At 41.9% G+C, this 24,117-nt stretch overlaps 2 protein-coding genes and 1 long non-coding RNA gene across 3 annotated transcripts in view; 1 reads left to right on the top strand and 2 right to left on the bottom strand.

Annotated features, from left to right (window-relative positions):
• Positions 1-1,693: 1,693 nt before the first annotated feature.
• LOC131744530 (zinc finger protein 84-like) lies at positions 1,694-11,387 on the bottom strand. The gene is given in 6 exon segments (XM_059044096.2): positions 1,694-1,846; positions 1,849-3,416; positions 4,364-4,465; positions 4,758-4,884; positions 6,069-6,241; positions 11,225-11,387. Coding segments are annotated over 5 exon segments (1,869 nt in total). The 5' UTR covers positions 6,084-6,241; positions 11,225-11,387; the 3' UTR covers positions 1,694-1,789.
• A 139-nt stretch (positions 11,388-11,526) lies between these two features.
• The window catches only part of LOC136793026 (uncharacterized), a 41,600-nt gene continuing 29,009 nt past the window's right edge, over positions 11,527-24,117 (top strand). The window contains exon 1 of the long non-coding RNA XR_010837742.1: positions 11,527-11,632. This is a non-coding gene — a long non-coding RNA (uncharacterized lncRNA). The remainder of the gene's footprint in view (positions 11,633-24,117) is intronic.
• The window catches only part of ZNF577 (zinc finger protein 577), a 45,302-nt gene continuing 38,367 nt past the window's right edge, over positions 17,183-24,117 (bottom strand). The window contains exon 5 of the mRNA XM_067018895.1: positions 17,183-17,435. Within this exon, the coding sequence (XP_066874996.1) occupies positions 17,407-17,435 (29 nt within the window). The 3' untranslated portion in view covers positions 17,183-17,406. The remainder of the gene's footprint in view (positions 17,436-24,117) is intronic.

Raw genomic sequence — 24,117 nt, 5'->3', positions numbered from 1 at the left:
TAGATGGAGTTTAGTTGAGATGAGCTCATCCTGGAGTAGGGTGGGCTCCAAATCCAATAACTGGTGTTCTTAGAAGCTGGCCATGTAGAGACAGAGGCACACAGGGAGCATGCCATGTGCTGACAAAGACAGAGGTTGGAGTTATACAGCTGCAGACTAAGGAAAGCCAATAGTTGCCCATAAATCACCAGGAGCTAGGAAGAGGCAAGGAAGGAATCTTCAACAGGTTTCAGAGGGAGCATGGCCCTGATGACACCTTGACTGTGGACTTCTGGCCTCCAGAACTGAGACAGTAGTAAATTTCTGCTGTTTTAACCCGTTCAGTTAATAGTATACTTTGTTACAGCAGCTCTAGGAAACAAATAAACTAGGTTTTCATGGAGGAAAGCCGTGGCAAGCACGTCTGGCTATAAGTCTAAGCCATATTCATTCCCCATTTCAGCACAACCACCAAGACAAGTGACATTTTAATCTTCATTTCTTTGAAAACAGCAGCTGCTTCCAGTTTTTCAGAACTCATTTGGGGACAGAAGCGTTGTGATTACTTATCACTCTTAAACCTCAATATTTGTAATGGGTTTTTTGTTTGTTTGTTTGTTTTTGTTTGTTTTCTGAGTGACAACCAGAAGATAATTTGTTTTTTGAAAAAATTTATCATTCCTAAGGGCTGAAAAGTACCAGATTCATTTACAATACCAGTAACAGTAAAACAAAAACCAAAAAGGTGTAAATGGTGTTACAGTATTGTTTAATGTTAAGCTGAATTACTTCCCTTAAGATTTATATATTTCACTATGTTGGCATTTTTGGTAGATATTAGACATACAAACTGGAACAAGAATTTCATGGTACACAACTTTCATGACCTTGTGAAATGTGAAAATCATCATATACATGTTCTACAGAAATACTCAGACACAAAGCAAATACATACATCTGGGACCTTTCTTAATTTACTTCTTTGACTATACAATATATTCAAACATGAAACAAAGTGTCCTTTGGTATGCTAAAGTTATCTGCTCTTCCTAACTGACTACTTTGTGTTACATTTTCTATAAATACATGGTAATGCGATGATCAAAATTTTTATTATAAAGTTGTTTATATGTAAATAAACTTTCCCACCAGCATTATACTCTACTAATTCTCCTTAAAAAATATTATCTGATGCATGATAAGTTTGGACTTCATGCCAGAGGCATCCCTTATCACAGGTATTCAGCCATCTGTATTCCTTGGTATGAAAACTCATTTGTTTGGAAGCTACTCAAGAATTCACAATATTTGTGAGATTTTTTTCCACAGTGAAAACTGACTACTTTATGATAGCCTATCAAAAACATTTGTTGTACCCAAAGGTTTCATTTTGTGCGATGTATAATGGGATCTCTTCCCAAGAAGAGATTTCAACTTTTCATTCATACTGCCTTTTTTCTCATGAAATATGAAGCTACATTGGTAGTAGATAATTTTCCTATATTCACTGCATTTAAAAGATTTCTCTTCTGGGTAAGTTTTGAAACTTACAAAGGCCAAAATTAATGGAAAAGTACCCTAACTTTCCCTGCATTCATAGGGTGACTCTCGTGTGAATTTTCTAACATTCAGGGAGATCTGGCATCTCACTAAAGTCTTCCCAGTGCTGTGTTCCTGGGATTGTTTTCATGTATGAATTTCCTCATGTGAAGTGAGAAAGAACTTGAGAGAGTAAGTTTTCCCACACTCACCACATTGATAAGGTTTCTGCCCTGCATGACTTCTCTGAAGGACACTGAGGTATGATTTCTCAAAAAAGGTTTTCCCACATTGAGTGCACTGATATGGTTTCTCTCCTGTGTGATGTCTCTGATGTCTAGTGAGCTGTGACTTCTGGTTGAAAATTTGACCGCATGGAATGCATCCATAGGGTTTCTCTCCAGTATGGCATCGTTGGTGGTTAATAAGATGGCTTTTTTGGCGGAAAGCCTTCCCACATTCACTGCATCCATGGGGTTTCTCTCCTGTATGAATCAACTGATGTCTACTGAGCATTGCCATACTGCTAAAGGCTTTTTGGCATTCAAGGCATACGAAGGGTTTCTCTCCTGTATGCGTCCTCTGGTGGACAATGAGCATTGCCTTTCGTATGAAAGCTTTCCCACATTCACTGCATTCATAGGGTCTCTCTCCTGTATGAGTTCTCTGATGGACAATGAGATGGGACTTGTCTATAAAAGCTTTTCCACATTCACTGCATTCATAAGGCTTCTCTCCCGTATGAATTCTCTGATGTGTTATGAGGGATGACTTTTTATTAAAGGCTTTCCCACATTCCTTGCATTCATAAGGTTTCTCTCCCGTATGCGTTCTTCTATGAACAATAAGCTGTGACTTGTCTATAAAAGCCTTCCCACATTCACTGCATTCATAAGGCTTCTCTCCTGTATGAATTCTCTGATGGGTTAGGAAGTGTGACTTTTTATTAAAGGCTTTCCCGCATCCCTCGCATTCATAAGGTGTTCTTGCTGTATGATTTCTCTGATGTAGAATGAGCTGTGATGTGCGTACAAAAGCTTTTCCACATTCACTGCATTCATAAGGTTTCTCTCTGATATGAATTTTCTGATGTGTTATGAGGTGCAAGTTTTTATTGAAGGCTTCCCCACATTCCCTGCATTCATAGGATTTTTCTCCTGTATGATTTCGCTGGTGAACAACAAGCTGAGACTTACTACAGAAGGCCTTCCCACATTCTTTACATCCATAGGGTTTCTCTCCTGTATGGATTCTTTGATGGATAATCAGGTTTGACTTTTGTATAAAACCTTTCCCACAATCACTACACTCAAAAGGTTTCTCTCCTGTATGTGTTCTGTAATGTAATCTGAGCTTCGTCTTTTCCCTGTAAGCTTTTCCACATTCTTTGCATTCATAGGGTTTCTCTCCTGTATGAGTCCTATGGTGTAGAAGGAGATGATATTTTGTTCTAAAGGATTTCTGACACTCGATACATTCATACGGTTTCTCTCCTGTATGAGTTCTCTGGTGCAGAGTGAGATGACATTTTGTACTGAAACCTTTCTGACATTCACTGCATCTGTATGGCTTCTCTCCTGTATGGGTTCTCTGGTGTATTATGAGCTTTGACTTATACCTGAAGGATCTGGGACATTCACTGCATTCATAAGGTTTCCCTTCTGTGTGAATTCTGTGATGTCTTTTAAGATTTGTTACTGTGCTGAAAGACCTCACACATAAATTATGTTCATAGTACTGGGCTCGAGGGTGGGAGGTTTCATGTAGAGTATGAAAAAATGACTTCCCATGACCATTTAACTCATCAGAGTTCATTTCTGCATAGCTTTTACTCTGAAAACTTGGGTCTGAATTTTGTTTCAAACTTATTCCTCTTGAGACACATTTATGGGGTCTTTCTGTAAATGAAACAAAGTTTTTGCTCAAAGGAAATATTTTTCCCAATGCATTGTTTTCATGATCTCTCTCCACAGGTCCACCCTTCCTGTTATCTTCCCAATGCCAATCATAACCTTGCCACATTACTTCTAGAAAAAAAAAATCAGTGAATACTACCATTATCATGAAATGGAGAGAGATGAAATCTCAAGTCAATATCCAAAGAGATGGAGAAAGTGATACAGTAGGTACACAACGTAAGTCTGAGGCACCCAATAAAAGAAACAGTAGTAAGTAATGAACTGAAGGACATGGGTGTCATCAAACATTGGAACAAATCTATGAATATTTGAAAGCAAAATAGAAGGGGTATATGAATATGGATAAAAGGTAAAAGAGGTTGGTTGTGTCTAATGAGCTACGGTAAAAGAACAACTAAGCAAAAAAGGAAAGACCAAATGAACTAGGCAAAGATCTGACCCAGGGTAGATACAAGGAGGTAAGTCTCCTCCCAGGTGTCTAGCAAAAGAGAGTCATATATGGAAGGGTAGTAAGAGAAGCAGGCAACAGTCATGCTGAAGACTTCTTTTCATTCAAAGTCACTTCTAAGGGTTCAGAGACTATGAGAAAAAAATATTAAAATGGGGGGAAGGATAAATTAGGAGTTTGGGATTAACAGATACACACTACTATATATAAAATACACGAACAACAAGGACCTACTGTATAGCACAGGGATCTATATTCAATTATCTTGTAATAACCTATAATGGAAAAGAATCTGAAAAAGAATATATATATAATACATATAACTGAATCACTCTGCTGTACATCTGAAACTAACATAACATTGTAAATTAAATATACTTCAACTAAAAAAATATATTAAAATAACAAAGTTCCCAACCCAACAATGACCAACTGTTACTTTGCTTCCACGAACTCCCACTGCATTGGTTTCACTCACCTGGACCACACTGACTTGGGAATTCCCACTCTACTACTGCTTTTTCTTTTTCTTTTCCTTTCTCCAAGTGCATCACTTGTTCTGGCTTGGTAACTTGATAACCTGTCAAGGTGGGTAATCACAGAGAATCTGAGCAGTATTGGGGCCTGTGAGGAAAAGTACTGTTTCAGGGAATGTATAGTTTAAATCTCAGCAAAATTGAAACTTTTCACTTGGAAAATGAAATAAAGTACAGTCACTGTATGATACTAAATAAAATAAGCTCTGTTACCTACCTATACTAGTCCAAGTCCAAAGTCATTGACGATATCAAAGTACGCATAAATTGTAGCAATGGAAAAAAGACAGGCAATAAATGGGCTTACGCTGCGATATTTAGGAAAGTTGTCTTTACCCAATGACATTAGGTTGCTATAATTTTCCAACGTCACATCCCGGTAGAGGTTCTTCTGAACAATGTCTAGCAGCTGCCACTCTTCCCAGGTGAAATCCACAGCCACATCATTGAATGACAATAAGCCCTGTTGTAACATAATCCTTTTTAATCTGGAGTTAATATAATGGAATAAAATAGTAACGATTCATAGGATATTATTCTATCTTTACTATGAAAATTTATAAACATATATCGTTCTGTACCTAGTTTTGATTGACATTCTGTGGGCTACATTCATTAAAGTTCTCCTTTCTTTGTGCATTCTTCATTCACTTCTTTACTCATTCACTTACCCAATGTAAAATGTCACTGAAACATTAAACTACCTAAAGACAATCTGCAACCCACCTTACAAGCATTTAACGTTACTTACTATACATTTTGCATTAAAAAAGGAAATAGAGCATGGTCCTGCCGTCAGATGCCTTCTGATCTATTTGAGTTCAAAGAACTGCATATAGTTCAAAGGGACAGGAGACGAGGCTGAAAGGGACAGATGCCCAGGTGACAGGCAGGAACACGTCTTGGAGCAAGAATGCACATGTCCTGCAGACACTTGGTAGCCACTGCAGTGTTTTTCATATACAAAAGTATGCTACGCTCGGAACTGCCTATTAGAAATTGGACTACATATTAAATCACAATACTCAAAGAAAGCAAACACAAAGCTTTCACTCTGTGCTATGTATTGTTCTAAGCATCTTACGTACAGTAACACAATGATCTGCACAGTGACCTTTATGTAAGCACTACTATTATCTTTTTTTATATAGGTAAGGGATTTTTTAAGTTTTCTATCTGTGCCTGTTATACCTCCCACATTTCCTTAGGAAGATGACTTTCCACTGGGTCCACTGTCTGGATGAGAAAAAAGTAACAGGAAGACCCATCTTCACACTTAAATGTCCAGGAAATCTTTACTGAATTCATGTGCTTCCTTCTTAAATACAAAGTAAATCTTGCAACACATTTTCATCTTCTGTGATGGTTTCCAGTATTAACAGAGAAATGTAGGCAACCCACTTCCGGATCCTGCTGCTTATGTGGCAATGTTCTAATTATCAGCACCTTGCAGGACCCTATGACACGCAGATGCGTTTCCCTTCCTGATTAGCTATTCTGGATCATTTATTCTATCTCCCAATCTAAGCACGTCCCTCCTAGCCAGAATGTATCTCTATATATTGTTCTCTTTGATTGGATACATTTTAATAAAACTCCAGAAATCAAAAATGCAAAACAAACTGGGAAAAAAACCAAACAGCTCACCTGGGACTTGGTCATTTTTAACAGCTTTTAGGAAGTCGCCACCACGTTTCGGATCTGTCCTGAAATCCTGGTAATGGTGTCTCATCAAGGGTATCCTTAGCAAGGATGAATTTCCGGGCTTGAGACCTACTTTTTTCCTTTATAGGAATGACCTTATTCTAGGGAGCAGGCATCTATGGATTCAAGAAAATATCTGTTTAGTATGGAAGTAATGATAAAAGCAAGTTCCAATACGTGCAAGGAACTGTTTCAAGTACGTTCTTTTCTCACTTAACCCTCACAACAACCCTATAAGGTACAGATGATAATTATTACATTTTAGAGAAAACTAACAGAGGAAAGGTTAAGTACCTAGCTAAAACCCAACAGCTAGTAACTGGCGGAGAAAGGATTAAAACACAAACCCCCAGAATCAATAAATCCCCTGAGTCTAAGGAGAACTACCAGAATTATCCTTTCATCTTAGCCAACCAACACAAAAAGTAGGAAAAATATCTAGAACAACTATTTTAAGACCCAGAAGTCAGAGAAAAAGGAAAACAAACAAGGTGAGAAATCTGTGCTGCAGCTCACTGCCTGGAGAGACTTTCCAGTCCAGAGCACAGGGAGAAGGAACCCCAAAACCATCCAGCAGTCTTGCTGAGTTAGTGATACAGAATTTCAAGTCTGAGAAGCAAAGGTGGCTAGAGTTTGCCAGGCCGTACCTCAGAAAAAAGAGAGAAAAGTCACTCTGTAGATATGCAGAGGGCTCCTCTGAGTCTCTGGCTAAGGATTGGTGAACTGAGGAAATTACCAAGGCCCCTGGAAGGAGGAGGTAGAACTGGAGCTCACACAAGATCAGGAATACTTAGCATTCCCACTAGGCAGGGTAGAAAGGCCTTCCACCAGGACTTCAAACAGAGGCCTCAGAAGAGTACTGCCTCAGTAATAGGTACAGAGTAATCACAGACAAAAGACTGTTTTGGCCCCACTGAAGAAAGTTGAAAAGAAAGCCTCCGAAGAATCAGACCTTTTCAAAGTAACTTGACTACATGCCAGAGCAAACCTCAAAAGTAGTTAAAGGAATAAAAGAAAATCCTGTAAACAACAATATCAAACTGACAGTATCTGACATCCAATCGAAAATTACCAGACATGCAAAGAAGCAAAAAAATATGACCCAAAGCCAAGGGAAAATTCAAGCTAGAGAGACAGATCAAAATGATAAAAGGGATAGAATGGGCAGACTAGTACATTTCTTTAAAATTATACACACACACACACACACACACATATATATATAAAATATGGAATATGTATATATTCCACATATTCCACAAGAGAAAAGCATGAGCATGATGAGAAAAATAATAATAAAATATTTAACAAGTGCCATTGAAACAAATAGGATATTCATGTTTGCCTCAAACCAAAATTAACTCAAAATGGATTATAAATGTAAGGGTTAAAACTATAAAACTTCTGGAAGAAAGCATAGAAAAATTTTAAGTGAGGCAAAGATTTCTTAAACAGGGCACAAAATGCATGATAAAAGAAAAAGTTGATAAATTGGACTTCTTCAATACTAAAAATCTGTGATATTCAAAAGACACTGCTAAAAAATGAAGAAGGATCAAGCCACAGGCTAGAGGAAAATATTAACAAAGCATGTACCTGACTGAAAGACTTCTGTTTTAAAAATATGAAGAACTTTTCCAACTTAATAAAAGAAGAGACAATCCAATAAAAAGGAACAGAAGTTTCAAACAGACACTTCATCAAAAAAAAAAAAAAAGAGATGGCAAATAAGCATATGAAAAGTTGCTTTAAGTTGCACAATAAAAGCAAATTAAAACCTAGATAAAATATTCCTATAAACCTGCTAGAATTGCTATAATTTAAAAGACTGAATATACCAAGTACTGACAAGGAGGTAAAGAAAAGAAAAAAAACACCTGTCATGCATTGCTGGTGAAAATACAAAATGACAAAATGGTACAAGCACTTTGACTTGTACATCAATGTACATTAGAGCTTCATTCAAAATATCCAAAACCTACTCCCCCAAATCCAAAACATCCATCACCTGGGGAACAGATAATATTGTGGCTTATTTGTACCACTGAATATTACTCAGTGACAGAAAGGAATGAACTAATGATACATGCAACATCATGGATGACTCTCAAAAGCGTTAAGTGAAAGAAGTCAGACATCAATGACCTCTTACTGTATCATTCAATTTGTATGAAGTATCAGAACATATATAACTATGGAAAGCATGTGATTGTGAGGGAACAGGGGATGGGGGTATGGTCTCAATGAAAAGAGGCACAAGGGGACTTTTGGGGTTGATGGGAAAGTTCTATACATTGATTCGAGTGATGGTTAAAGAATGGTATACCTTTGTGAAACTCATCAAATGATACCTGAAGAACTGGTGAATGTTACTGTATGTAAATTTTTAAAATTGAAGTATCGTTGATTTACAATGTTGTGTAAGTTTCAGGTGTACAGCAAAGTGATTCAGTTATATATATAACTTATGGGTTATTTTCCCTTATAGGTTATTACAAAATATTGAGTATAGTTTCCTGTGCTATACAGTAGGTCTTTGTTGGTTAACTATTTTATATATAGTAGTGTGTATATGTTAATCCCAAACTCCTAATTTATCCCCCGCTCCCCTTTGGTAACCATAAGTTTGTTTTCTATGTCTATGGGTCTATTTCTGTTTTGTATATAAGTTCATTTATATCTTTTTTTTTTTTAGATTCCACATATAAGTGGTATCATATGATATTTGTCTTTTTTCTGTCTGGCTTCCTTCACTTAGTATGATAATCTCTATATTCTACATAAATTATACCTCAGTTAAACTAACCTCTTGCCTACCAAAAGCAGAACAAATACAGGCTGTCTGCCTCTGAAGACAAAATCCATGACCTTAAACTCTGCAATGGAGTCTCAACTGAAATCTCAAACTCATGTCTCTTTTTGAGACTTCATCTTCACTCAAAACACCGGCTGGATCTCTTGGCAACTCTAATCAGTGCTGACTGTTAAAGAATTAACTCTGGTGGTGAAAAATTAATTCTAACACTGAGAATAACTTAGAGATGCCAGGACATCTGAGAAATATATTAATGCAACTTACTCTCAGTATCACATTGCTGAGAACTCTGAAGGACAATGCAACACTGTGTCTTAGGCAGACAGAGAACTGAAGAAAACAGATCTGGATTTCAAGGACAATATGTGAAAGAAATTTGTGGCCAAAGAAATGAGGCCAATCTCATTTATAAACTTAGTATAAAAATCCTAAATATTTAAAAGATGAGGAAACCGTGTTCACCGATAGAGAGGAAGAATTCTAAGAAAACTGAACATAGGAAGAATTGTACAATGCACAGATAACTTTATTCCAGGAATGCAAGAACAGTGTAGTAAGAACTATTTCGTTATCTCAATAGATAAAGAAAAGACGTGCAATAAGATACCACAGCCACTCACAATTTTTAAAAATGTTATTAAAGTAGAAAGAGACAAGAACTCTGTTAACTTGATAAAGAGTATCTATACAAAAACAAAAAGTCCACGGCATTTCTTTAAACTTAGGGACATGACAAGGATAGCCATTCTCAGAACATTCAGCCAAAAAATGTATCACATTTTGGCTAAATGTAAAATGGGGAAAATAAATGGAAGGAATGAAGGAATGGAAAAGAAGAAGCAAGAATGTCACTATGCAACTGTTTTAAGATCAACATAAACATTAACTGCAATTTCATGTTCAAACAACAGTAGATTTATAAGGAAAAAACACTATTCACAATACCAACAAAACGTATAAGCTACCTCAGGGGGAAATGTACAAGAATAAAGTCTTATTACACCAAAAGAATACAAATTATAACCAGTCAAATGGAGAGACACAATAGGGTGGGGTCTGGGAGGGTCCCAAACCAGAAGCTTCCACTGTCTTTTCCTCTTGGAGTCGGGACACGTTGCTCGTCCAGCATATCTATGTGTGACAACATGCAGGTATTGCCAACCACAGAAACTCACCTGAGCTTCAGTGTTTACAGTTTGCATTCGAGTTTCATTAAATACGCATGATGGATCTAATCATTGGCCATAGAACTCAACCTCCGGCACCTCTAGCCTCCTAGAGGTTGGGCTGATATCACCTGGTTGGTCTTTCTGGCATAAACAGCTCCAACCTGAATCATCTCACTAGAATAAACTACAGATTCACCATGAGTTGCCTCGGTACTTTATCCAAAGTCACAGAAACAAGTGGCAGAATTGACATAAAAAGCTAGGATTGGGGCTTCCCTGGCGGCGCAGTGGTTGAGAATCCGCCTGCCAATGCAGGAGACACGGGTTCGTGCCCTGGTCCGGGAAGATCCCACATGCCGCGGAGCAACTAAGCCCGTGAGCCATGGCCGCTGGGCCTGCGCATCCGGAGCCTGTGCTCCGCAATGGGAGAGGCCACAGCAGTGAGAGGACCGCATACCGCAGGAAAAAAAAAAAAAAAAAAAAGCTAGGATTAACTTGATTTCAAGCGCATACAAACACACGTAAACTCTTAAGTATTCATGGGCACGATTTTAACAATTCATGGATCTAGGTGGCAGGTATACAGCAGGACATTTGGCTATTCTTTCGACTTTTCCGTATGCTTGAAATTCTCCAGTATAAAACGTTGGGAAATATAATACCCCAATGCTCAGCACACACCCAGATGTCTGTCCACCTGAGGCCTCTTTATGTCCCAACCCCCCTCAACCTCTCCTAAGGATACCCACACAGCTCCTCAACCCGCACTTCGCTGTCGCACCCATTCACAGCTCCCCAGACATCTATTTTTCACCCACTGGCCCCTCCGAAGCTCAAATTCCAACCACAGGGATCCCAGGTGACTAACCCCCAAGCCCTATCCTCACCAACCTATCCAGATGGACCCCTTTGATCATTGGCTCTTCCACCTCCTCTTTCCACCGCCTGGGGCGGGTGCGGGGGCGGCGATCCGGCGCCGACCTGTCATTGTCAACAGCAATGGTCTCTCGTTACTTCCTCAACCCACTCCTCAACGCTGATGCTGGCCCAAGCCACCCACAACGCCCCCAAAACTCCGAGGCCGCCTTCAACAACAATCCTCCACGAGTACCCACCACAAACCACATCTCGAGTCAGAATTCCCACCACGCGGGATTCTCACATCCACTCGCAGAAATCTCACGCAGCCTCAAACGGCAATTCTGTGACAGTACGCTCGGGGGAGCCAAGCTTCGGACGCCACTTCCGTTTCCGCTGACGTCAGCGGCGGGCCCCCGTTATCACTCACAGTCAAGGCCACTTTGGAAGTGAGCGATGGGTTCTGATGCCTGGAGGAATTCGTGCCGTGCAATATGGCCGCGCCCAGGTCGTTACATTATGTTGGGAGCGGCCATGTTGGATCGTGCGCCGCCATTTTGGACCGTCCCGCCGCCCAATACGGAGAGGCGCAAATTCAACCGGTTCTCTCCAAGGGTTTTCGTCCTGGGCTGTTCCATCTCTGCAGCTGCTCAGCTACGTGTTCAGTAAGTAGCGTTTCAGCGCTCTCCCTTACAGTCTTCCGACCTGACCCGGGAGCTAAACCAATCACAGGCCAGGCCTAAGCAGAATGGCCGCGCCCACTCTCTTTCGGATCCCTGTTTATGCCGCAGGAAAAGACGTGGCCGTGTTGGGAAGGTTGGGGCTTCGGGACAGGGAAATGGGGAGCGTTTGCAGACAGGATGCCGGTTAAACGTCGGAGAGAATGGGGATTAGGAGGCTAGAGCTGTAGCTGAAGGAGCAGAGGTGTTACGAGGAGAGCACTCTGGATGTAGTTCGTGAGGCGAGACCGTGAGGGGGTGAGGACCGGGGCAGATAGGTTTTATGGAGCAGACGCTGGCGACCACAGTCCCCGCCGAAAGAGTATCACTTCTGCCTCACGGTACAAGGTGACTCTGTAACAGAGGCGGAGCGGGCGCGCAGCACTTAGCTCCAGGGGTTAGAGGTCCCGCTCAGCCGACAGTCAGCCCTCGCAGTGGACCACCCGGAAGAGGGTGCGGCGAGAGGCAGATGGGGGGACCTCCTCCGAGGGGCCCTCGAGGACCCCCGGCCTTGGGCCTGGCGCGTGAGGTGGGGGGCCTGGGGACAGTCAGGACTGTGTCCTGCAGAGCTCGAGAGCCCTCGCCACTGCCGCCCACTGGCTGGGCCCGGGCCTTGAAGCAGACGGGGACCTCTCCCCCATCCCTGCCTCTGGGACCTAATGGCGGCTGTGGTCTCCATGGGTTGAAGTCCGCAGGACCCTGCCCCTGTTTGCGCTGCCAGAGGAGCCTGAAGTCTGACTGGGGCCTGGGCACCCTGCTCCCTCAGTGATGACAGCCGGGCAGGGTCTGGAGACCTGGCCCTGAGGGCACCGCCAACTGAGATCCACCTCTTCAGCCAGGCCTGGGCACTGGCGGGGAGCATCTAGTCTGGGTGCTGGACCAACGCTCCTTCCTGGGCAGGGTAACCGGCCTGCACAGGGACCCCCTCCTCTTAGCCAGGGCCTGGACTTGTGAAAGCTGAGCCTTGGGACCTTGCCCTTTCCTGTCAGAACAGAGAATAACATTTGTTTTGGTGGAGGTTTCCAGGAACGTTGAGTGACCTGACCTCAAGAACAAGGGATCTGATAGCGAGAAGTGTGCCACAGCTAACCACACCCCTCCCTCACCTTTCCTGTAAAAGGGCTTTGCTGAAAGCTTTCAGGGAGTTCAGGCTTTTTATGGCGTGAACCACCGGTCTCTTTGCCTGGCCCTGCAATAAACTTTTCTCTGCCAAACTCCGCCGTTTTGGTATTGTGTGGCCTCACTGTGCATCGGGCACACGGACTTGCGCTCAGTAACAAATACATTCAGGAAGGATTCTGTGTATCTTGAATAGTCACACCGCGCCCGGTCATTGGTTTTTGTGAATACTGTGCCACAGGGGTCAGCTTTCTTTTTTCCTCTGTAGAGATAATTGTCCCAGCAGCTGTATTTAAAGTGAGGCTCTCCTGCCCTGTTGGGCAGTGCCATCTCTATCATAAATCAAGCGTCCATGTCTGCATGGCTCTGATTTAGGACGTCGTTCTGTTGCATTGCTCTCTCGTTTATTCCTGGGCCAATACTACTCTGTTTCAGCTACGGGATCATTTCTAAGTCTTAGGTCTGATAAAGCAAGACCGCCTACTGTATTCTTTTTCTACAAGAGTGTCTTTGTTCTCGTGGCCCTTTATATTTTCACATAAAATTTTACCTCAACCTGTCAACTTCCACACCCACACCCCAAAACAGTCTGGGATTTGTACTGCGGCTGCATTGAGTCTATAGATCTTTTGAGTAATGACATATTTATAGTATGAAGGCTTAAAATTCATGAATACCATGTATCATTCCATTGTCTCTGAATAAAGTTGATGTTTCTTATAGAAGTCATTTTTAAAATTCATTTCATGATACTTGAAATTTTTAATGCTCTTGTAAATAGTATTTTATACTTTCATTAACCTTTGTTGGTCATGTACAGAAATACAATTAACTTGTATATTGATATTATACCAAGAAAACTTGATAAACTGTCTTATTAATTCTAATAGCTTTTGTGTAGGTCGTTGCATTTAAATTTTTTAAACTTCATATTTTCCCTCTGCCTCAACATCCCCACAGACAAGCTCTGAGTACACTACTGACCAGGCAACCATGTACACGAGTGTAATAAGGTTGGTCCTTGCCTCAAGTTCCTCTTCTTACCCTCCCGTGCCTGTGACCTAGCGTCATTCAAATGCACCAACGAAATCTCCTCCAGTCTTTTCTTGTGTACTCCACCCTGATCCGCCAATAAGGGCACTTCCCCATGGATTCTCCCCCATGGATGCTCCCACCCCCCTCCTTTGAGCCTGATCCCTTCCTTGATGCTCTCTCTGATGTGGCCTCTCAGCATGCAGTGACTCTTGTCTCTCATGACCTGTGAGTATAACAAACTTTTTTTCCCCTGTACCTATTCTGAGTCCCTTCTTGTGGTCTCACCCGACTGACCATCACCTAAAAGAACACAAAAGAAATATTCTAGATTTTTATGTAAACAGTCATATCATCCTTAAATAGTGAGTTTCCCCCATCATTTCACATTTTAAAATCTTTATTTTTCTACCAATTGCACTGGTGAGAACTTCAGTCCAATGTTGAAAGAAGTGATGATGCAGCATTCTAGCCTTCTTCCTGATTTCAAAGTTTCTCCTTTAAGTATGATGTTCACCAAAGATTTTTGTAAATTCCCTTTATCAAATTTAATCATGCCTATGTGATTAAGCCTCCATTAAAAAAATCCATTAAAAAAAAAAAAAAGGGCCTCCCTGGTGGCGCAGTGGTTGAGAGTCCGCCTGCCGATGCAGGGGACACGGGTTCGTGCCCCGGTCCGGGAAGATCCCACGTGCCGCGGAGCTGCTGGGCCCGTGAGCCATGGCCGCTGCGCCTGCGCGTCTGGAGCCTGTGCTCCGCAACGGGAGAGACCACAGCACTGAGAGGCTCGCGTACCCCCCCCCCCCAAAAAAAAAAAATCCATAAACCACAGAGAGCTTCTGGGTTAGATGAACACATCCGAGTGCCAGGAGGGTGGTGCCCTCCATCTCCATAGTGACAGAAGCTCCGGCATTTGTCCGCACGTCACCCTTAGCCAGACCTAAGCTGCTGCTGATGGCTTCACTCAGCCTCATTGCCCTTTTGAAGGCACAAAGAAGTTCTGACTGTTTAGGAGTTCTGAGGTCTGTACAGCAGAGTACATATTCCCTGGGCAATGACAAGAGCATCTGGCAGGGCGGACTCCAAGGATGCCTCTGGCACAGGGGGGATTCTGAAACATCACTGTCATACTTGCCTTCAGTTCTTCAGAGATGGTTTCTTTCAGTTCCTCAAACATATTTATAATAGCTGATCTAATGTCTCCGTGTAGTAATGACATATGAGACCCCTGAGATAGTGTCTGTGGATTGCTTTTTTTCCTGTGTAAAGGCCATACTTTCCTGTTCTTTGTGTATCACTTTGTTGTCGAAGCTAGGCGTTTTAGAAAACACAATGTTGTTCCTTTCGGTATCTGATTCTCTGCTCAGAATTCGTTGCTATTGCTGTTACTGTTGTTGCAGTTTTGTTCAGTGACATTCCTGGTCTGTTTCCCTTGCAGGGTGCAGTCACTGAAGTCTCTGCCTGGTTAGCTTCCTTAGTTGTCCTGAGTCAGTGAGACCTTTTGCCAAGGGTACTTTGTGCCTTAATGCTCCACTACTTTATTTTTTCTTTAATTCTTAAATTATTTTTAAAAACTTAACTATAGTTGATTTACAATACTGTGTTAGTGTCGGGTGTACAGCTTCAGCTTCTTTTCCATTATGTTATTACAACGTATGGAATACAGTTCCCTGTGCTCTACAGTAAATCCTTGTGATTATCTCCGTTCTATACGGTCGTGTATATCTGTTAGTCCCATACTCCTAACGTTCCCCAACCCCTCCCTCTACCACTACTTCGATGCTTAGGCAGTTTACAAGTCTGCCCTGGCCTTCTCTTCCTGCTGCAGGATTTCAAGGTCAGCCAGAGGTGAATTATCAGTGACCTTCAGGTCTTTTCTGGGCATGTACATATCCCTGTGTAGGTGTGTGGCCTTTTAGATCCTCGGGAATGTGTCAGAGTGTTGAACAGCTCCTTGTGAACATCTTATCCTTCAGACATTCCTTTTAAAAATTGTGGCTGAGCTAATGTTTTTCCCCCGACTGGTTTTGCGGCCTTAAGCTACCACAGTGTTAAACAATTGAGACTGTTTTTTGACAAATGGTTTTCATGGCTACTGTAGCTGTGAGGTTGCTGTTTTCCTAAAGCTAGTGCAGAACTGGGGAGGGGGGGTGGCAGTAAACAAAGTTAGAACTCCACAAACCCCACTGTTTTTACTGAGGTTCAGAATTTTTTCTTGACTAAAAATGCTCTTCAGGTTGTTTGTACGCCTTTGGTTAATGTCTAGAGTCGTAAAAAAGCTGACTTTAATCATTTTTCCAGTATTCTTTAATTTTAAAAAATATCTTTATTGGAGTATAATTGCTTTACAGTGTTGTGTTAGTTTCTGCTGTGCAACAAAGTGAATCAGCTATACGTATACGTATATCCCCATATCCCCTCCCTCTTGAGCCTCCCTCCCGTCCTCCCTATCCCACCCCTCTAGGTCACAAAGCACCGAGCTGATCTCCCTGTGCTATGCGGTTGCTTCCCACTACCTATCTATTTTACATTTGGTAGTGTATATATGTCCATGCCGCTCTCTCACTTCGTCCCAGCTTCCCCTTCCCCCTCTGTGTCCTCAAGTCCGTTCTCTATGTGTGTGTCTTTATTCCTGCCCTGCCACTAGGTTCATCAGTACCATTTTTTTTAGATTTCATATATATGCATTAGCATACGGTATTTGTTTTTCTCTCTCTGACTTACTTCACTCTGTATGACAGACTCTATCTAGGTCCATCCACCTCACTACAAATAACTCAATTTCGTTTCTTTTTATGGCTAAGTAATATTCCACTGTATAGATGTGCCACATCTTCTTTATCCATTCATCTGTCAATGGACACTTAGGTTGCTTCCATGTCCTGGCTACTGTAAATAGAGCTGCATTTTTCCAGTATTTATGTTGCTTTCATAAAACAGTGGGTTTACACAGGTCGTCTGCTATTTTGGAAGTCCTGCCTCCTCACCATTTAGCTTTGCACAATAATCTAATAGGATACAATTTATTAATTTTATAGGTAAATACCCTAAGTCTTATAATAAGCTGCTTCCCGTGAGTTATAATTATTGTTGGCAGACAAAGCCAGCACTGCTTATCAATATACAATACTGCATCCGATTTAATAATTGCCCTAATAAACCATTAAAAATTTATGATATATCCCCAAATTATTTCTGTCCAACTTTACTTCCATCCTTCCATCAATGACTTCAAAGGAAAAACAATCACAAGGCGTCAAGATAACACTTAACACTTATGCACTATTGTATTTATCTGATTGTTTGTCTGAGTGAAGCTGGAAGCCTCCACATGGCTTAGTCAGTGTCGTCCAAATCTTTCCATCATCAGTATCTTGGGTGTATGTCTGTCATGTGCTGGACATCCAGATATCCTCGCTTCAATAAGTGATTAACCAGATGATTTGAAGAAAATAGAAAGTGTTGTGAATGGGCCATTAGTCATGTGGGGTTTTTTCTTCACCATTTAAGAGCAGAATCTTGGTGCTTGGAGATCCTGAAGGAACAGTATCAGGGGGCTGAGGGTGGGATCACATGATGCCAGAAAGGTAGCCGTGTGCTGCACCCCGAGGTGAAATTTGGAAAAAAAACATTACAGATTGTAAGGATAGAATGGGTGAAGTAAAACAGAATGAAGGTGATTGCTAGAAGCAGGACAGTTTTGAGTGGCTTTTGCCTCAGCAGAGAATCTATGAGAGTTTCTGAGGCTGTGAATATGCTTCATTGGCTGGTGGTGTCTATGTAGGAGAAGGGCCATGTAAACACTGGCCCCAATCATGAGTCCCATGAATACAACATCTGGCAAAGTCATGATAATTGTGAATTTTGCAGCACTAGACATTTCAGGATTTTTAGAAGACCATAGCCCATAATCCCGTAGCTTCGTTGAATTGCGAATATGCTGACGAGCCTCTAAATTTACGGGGACAGAGATGTTTATCAGCAGGTTGGAGAGCCAACACAGGAAGCAGGAAGAATGGCTGTTCTTCCAAGCTCTGTCCTTGACCCCCATCCCCCCCACCAGTTCTGGGGCTGATGGTGATTGCCTGAAAATTGCTCAAGAGGCAAGTGGTGCAGAGAGAAAGGCCTCGGGCTAGTCTGTGGATGTAATAAAGAAGTTTACACCCAGTGTTACCCAGGATGTGTGTCCCTCCCCAGGTAAATATCATCTGGGGGGATCCCCTTGAAGAGAAGAACCAAGAAGCGGGGCCACAGCCATGTTGGTAAGAATCAAGTGTGTGGGCCTCAGGCCATGACCAGTGCAGGGTGTGGAAGCACAGGCTGAGAGAAGAAAGGTATTCCCCAGGACCCCAATCCCAGTCTGGACCAGGAAAAGTAGCCTCAGGATCGAGTCATCAAAAATCATTCTCATGGGATCACGGGAACAAGCCGTTCAGAAAAGAACCTGAAGGTTATGGAGTTAGAATTCAGAGTGACAGCACCGGTCACAGACTTGCTCCAATATTCCCAGTTCTGATAGGGACTCTTGGTTCCTCAGGAGCTGCCCTTTCTGAAGACAGAAATTTCAATTGTGGGGAGGGGGCTCTACACCAATGAGCTCAAAATTGCCACTCAGAGTAGCCATCTCGGCACATGTCTGTTTATGCTCATACAGCCATGCAAAATGGTTCATTATTTAGTCCATTTCCCAAATCCTTCAGTGTATATGCCCGGGACACAAGCCCCAAGATATAAAGGCTCATATTTCATTTCAAAAAATCTTCTTTGGGCTTCCCTGGTGGCGCAGTGGTTGAGAATCCGCCTGCCGATGCAGGGGACACGGGTTTGTGCCCCGGTCCGGGAGGATCCCACGTGCCGCGGAGCGGCTGGGCCCGTGAGCCATGGCCTCTGAGCCTGTGCGTCGGGAGCCTGTGCTCCGCGACGGGAGGGGCCACAACAGTGAGAGGCCCGCATACCGCAAAAAAAAAAAAAAAAAAAAATCTTCTTTAACATCTGCTATATGCCAGGATAGGTGGTCAGTACTCATATATACAAAGATTAACTGACCTGGATCATTGTTCCTAAGAGCAGAGGGCCTAGTGTGGCAGATGCATATATAAAATACCATAGAATAAAACAGTACCGTGAATAAAGGCTATACATGGTATTGTGGAAACGTGTGTCAGGGATTCCAGCACTTAGAGATTCTGTGATAATAGACAGACATTTAAATTTTATTAATTTAGTAAAATTGTTCTTCCAACTTATTAAATTAATATGTGTATACCTTATTAAGGAGTAAAGTAATACAAAGATATAGAGAGGAAAAAGTTCATCCGTGCCCACTGTCTCTCATTTCTAGTGTTATTCCTCTCTCCCCTGAGATAACCATACATTTCAGGGGTGCATTCTCCCACACCTGTTCATACAACAGGTATGTGTGTGTTAGCAATCAGTAATAAGTACAGGAGTAAATGTGCCACTTACGCTTAGAAATTTAAAGCATTCTTTCTCATAAGACATGGGTCAAAGAAAAAATCAGACTGGAAACATGGCAGTAAGAAAACAATATACCATGGCCATGTAAGACCAGGAATGCAAGGAATTTTATTGACTAAATTCACCATATATAGCTCTTTAAAAAAATTTATTTATTTATTTATTTATTTATGGCTGAGTTGGGTCTTTGTTGCTGCGCATGGGCTTCCTCTAGTTGTGGTGAGCGGGGGCTACTCTTCGTTTAGGTGTGCAGGCTTCTCATTGTGGGGCCTTCTGTTGTTGCGGAGCATGGGCTTTAGTAGTTGTGGCTCACAGGCTCTAGAGCGCAGGCTCAGTAGTCGTGGCGCACGGGCTTAGTTGCTCCGCGGCATGTGGGATCTTCCCGGACCAGGACTTGAACCCGTGTCCCCTGCATTGGCAGGCGGATTCTTAACCGCTGCACCACCAGGGAAGCCCACCATATATATCTTGATATTATAAAATTCACGTGATATATCTAAGAAGAAAATTCATATGACTATCTTCACTGATGCTAAAAAAGCCTTTCACAAAAATCAACAACATGAGTTTTTAAAAAACCACTCAAGGATATAGTTTATGGATACTTCCTTGGCATGATTATGAATTTATGTACTAACATTTTACTTAGGGCGAAATATTGCAGGAACAAAGCAAGGAGGACCACTATTTCAATTACTAATTAATATTGTCCTCTAAGTATGAGTCAATATAATTACACAAGAGAAAACAAGCATAAAAATTTTAAGAGATGTAAAACTATAATTGCATATGATATGATGGTATAGCAAAACACCCCTAGAGAATCCATGTTAAAGCTAATTCAATTAATAAAATAATTTATGGGAATTCCCTGGCGGTCCAGTGGTTAGAACTTTGTGCTCTCAGTGCCGAGGGCCCAGGTTCAATCCCTGGTGGGGGAACTAAGATGCCACAAGCTGCGTGGCACAGCCAAAAATAAATAAATAAATAAATTTAGGAATGTAGAAAGCTTTAAAATTAATTCTAAAAGTCATATACACGGGGCTTCCCTGGTGGCGCAGTGGTTGAGGGTCCGCCTGCCGATGCAGGGGACGCGGGTTCGTGCCCCGGTCCGGGAAGATCCCACATGCCGCGGAGCGGCTGGGCCCGTGAGCCATGGCCGCTGAGCCTGCGCGTCCGGAGCCTGTGCTCCGCAACTGGAGAGGCCACAACAGTGAGAGGCCCACGTACAGCAAAAAAAAAACAAAAAACAAAAAAACCCTCATATACACAAATAATCAGTTAGAAGACATAATGGAAGAGAAATTCTATTTACAAAACCAACCAAGAGTTATAATTTTTAGGAATAAACTTAAGAAAAACATAGAAAAGTCTGATGCGAAAAAAATTTTAAACACTCCACTAGGATATCAAAGTAATCCTGGTCAAGTGAAAGGACATTCCTTGCTTTTGGGTAGGATATCTAAACATTAAAAAGACACCAGTTCTCTTGAAGACAATTAAAAAATTTAATGGACCTAGTAAAAATAACAACAAGCTTTTTTCTGGAACCAAATGAGTTGGGTTTTTTTATTACATGGAAGGTACATGCAAAATTAGGTAGGAAGAGCATAAAAGAAGTGTGATTAGCTATGGAGTAGTTCTAGCAGATATTAAAACATACTATAGGGACTTCCCTGGTGGCACAGTGGTTAAGAATCCACTTGCCAATGCAGGCAACACGGGTTCGAGCCCTGGTCTGGTAAGACACCACATGCCATGAAGCAACTAAGCCCGTGAGCCACTACTGAGCCCGTGTGTCACAACTACTGAGGCCCGCACGCCTAGAGCCGGTGCTCCGCAACAGGAGAAGCCACCGCAATGAGAAGCACACGCAGCACAACGAAGAGTAGCCCCTGCTCGCCGCAACTAGAGAAAGCCCGTCCGCAGCAACGAAGACCCAACGCAGCCAAAAATAAATAAATTTAGTTTAAGAAATACAAATAAAAGTGTTAAAAAATGTTGTACTCGCATATAGATATGCAAACAGAGCAGTATAGATGAGAGTGAAAGACACTGAAATCTTTTTAAATGAAACCCTCCATACAAGTATTAGAAGAAACCATGGGTGAATTCCTCTATGCCCTGCGCATAGGGAAAGACTTGCTAACTATGACTGAATATCGAAAGGCAAGAAAATATTGATAAAGTCAACTATATAAAAGTTAAAAAGAAAAAAAAAGTTTTCATGAAACACTAGAAGTGAAGTAAAAGACAAAGGACAGTTTCTGCTTCTGCTAACAGCTGAGCAAACCCGACTGAAGCAACTCTCCTGCAAATAACAACCATAGACTCTGGACAAAAAAATATACACATTTTTTGGGGGGACTTCCCTGGTGGCACAGTGGTTAAGACTCCATTCTTCCACTGCAGGGAGCAAGGGTTCGATCCCTGTTTGGGAAATTAAGATTCTGCATGCTGCATGGTGCAGCCATTTTTTTCTTTGGCTGTGTTTGGTCTTTGTTGCTGCACACGGGCTTTCTCTAGTTGTGGCGAGCGGGCTTCTCATTGCAGTGGCTTCTCTTGTTGCAGAGCATGGGCTCTAGGAGCGTGGGCTTCAGTAGTTGCAGCATGCAGGCTCAGCAGTTGCAGCATGCAGGCCCTAGAGTGAGTGGGATTCAGTATTTGTGGCTCACAGGCTCAGTAGTTGTGGCACACAGGCTTAATTGTTCTGCAGCATGTGAGATCTTCCCGGACCAGGGATTGAACCTGTGTCCCCTGCATTGACAGGTAGATTCTTAATTACTGCACCACCAGGGAAGTTCAGTGGTCATTTTTTTAAACGCCCCCCTACAGAGTTAGTTCATTAAAGAGTGAACAACAGCAGGCAAATCCTGCTGGGCTGACACTTGGAAGAAATGTGGGTTTTCCATTTTTTTTTAATGGGCTCTGTTCCTGAGAGCAGGCTGTAATTGGGTACCATGCACAATGCCTAAAGCCCAAATAAATCCCCCATAACCCTGTTGGTCTAAAGAACCAAAGGACAAAGTTCAGGATAACCACAGAGGTTGCAAAGGAAATCTGAAAAAAAAAAAGAGAGCCACAAAGGCAGTACCACAAATTTTAGATACAACGTCTATCTTAAGACTCTGGCTGACCCTGAATGTGTATGCAGGAGGTAGATACCAAGCAGTCCCCCATAGCCTAAAATAACTGAGATTTCAGAATACGGAGTTTAAGTTCAGGCAAATTATCTGTTGAAGAAAAAACAACCTATACTCTTTGGGGAAACCAACAAAAATTCAACCTCTACAATGTATCAGTATACAATCCAAAATTACTAAACATACAAAGAAACGAGCAAATGTAACCCAAATTTAAGATAAAAAATAATCCATGGAGACTAAACCCAAGATAACTCAGATGTTGGAATTGGCAAACAATGATTTTAAAGCAGATTTGATAACTATGATCAAGGGAAGAAAGAAAAATAGTAACTATATAAGGAACCAAATGAAAATTCCAAACATTCAAAATTTAAAAATCACTGAATAAGACAGAAGAGTCATTGGACTTGGAAAGAGATCAATAGAAATTAACCACTTGAAAGAGAGAAGAAAGATGGGGAGGAAAATAGAGTGGAAAGTACCTGTGAGAAAATATTTTTAAAGTATAAAACAAATAAATGGATTTTCCCACAGGTAAAGAATGATAAAAACCGGATAAAATATTCAAAAACGACTATTTAGAGGAACCAGAAATCATCCCCAAACATACAGAAATTGAAGGACAGTTTACATGTACTTGATAAAGTGCAACCACAAGGACTTATGGCCTGAAGCTAGGGTAGCAGAACTTATATTGATGGCAGTGGAACCTATGGCTATGGCAATGGCAAACAGCAGGCCTTACCATCTCAAAGTGCCAGAGAACAGAACTTAGGGATTTCTTTTTCTTTATTCTTTTCTTTCTTTATTTTTTTTTGGCTGCACCCAGCAGCTTGAGGGTCTTAGTTTCCCCACCAGGGATTGAACTCTCACCCTCAGCAGTGAAAGTGCAGAGTCCGAACCACTGGACTACCAGGGAATTCCCAGGGATTTTTTTTAAAAGCTGGAAATTTATAGAGGAAATCCCGGAAGTGGGAGAATTGAAGAAGGAATAAACACTCAAATCTAAATATGAATTCTTCCCAGACCCCTGACACCAAAACTGCACAGAGGCGGGGGCGATCCCAGAGGGCCTGGGGAACTTCTCTGCTACTTCTAAATTATTTCTAAATAAAAGGGATTTTTAAAAGTGCTTAAAGTTAAATGATACAGAAAATACTCTAAGTCTTAGAGTTTCTATTAGAGCTACTCTTAGAGGTAAATTTATATCCTAAATGTTGATAGAAGAAGAAAATTAAAACTGAACAGGGGACTTCTCTGGTGGCTCAGTGGTTAAGAATCCGCCTGTCAATGCAGGAGACACGGGTTCGAGCCCTGGTCCAGGAAGATCCCACATGCTGTGGAGCAACTAAGCCCGAGCACCACAACTGCTGAGCCTGTGCTCTAGAGCCCAGGAGCCACAACTACTGAGCCTGCATGCCACAACTACTGAAGCCCACGCCTAGAGCCTGTGCTCCACAATAAGAGAAGCCACCACAATGAGAAGCCCACGCACTGCAACTAAGAGAAGCCCCTGCTCGCCACAACTACAGAAAGCCCATGCACAGCAACAAAGACCCAACACAGCCAAAACTAAATAAATAAAATTAAAAACAAAACAAACCTGAACAGAAAATACCAAACATTTATGAAGTTAGTAAAACAAATATTCCCCCC

Source organism: Kogia breviceps, chromosome 18 (genome assembly GCF_026419965.1).
Source record: "Kogia breviceps isolate mKogBre1 chromosome 18, mKogBre1 haplotype 1, whole genome shotgun sequence".
Taxonomy (NCBI): domain Eukaryota; kingdom Metazoa; phylum Chordata; class Mammalia; order Artiodactyla; family Physeteridae; genus Kogia; species Kogia breviceps.
The sequence above is the reverse complement of the archived record's forward strand: the minus strand, read 5'-3'. Positions and strand labels throughout refer to the sequence as shown.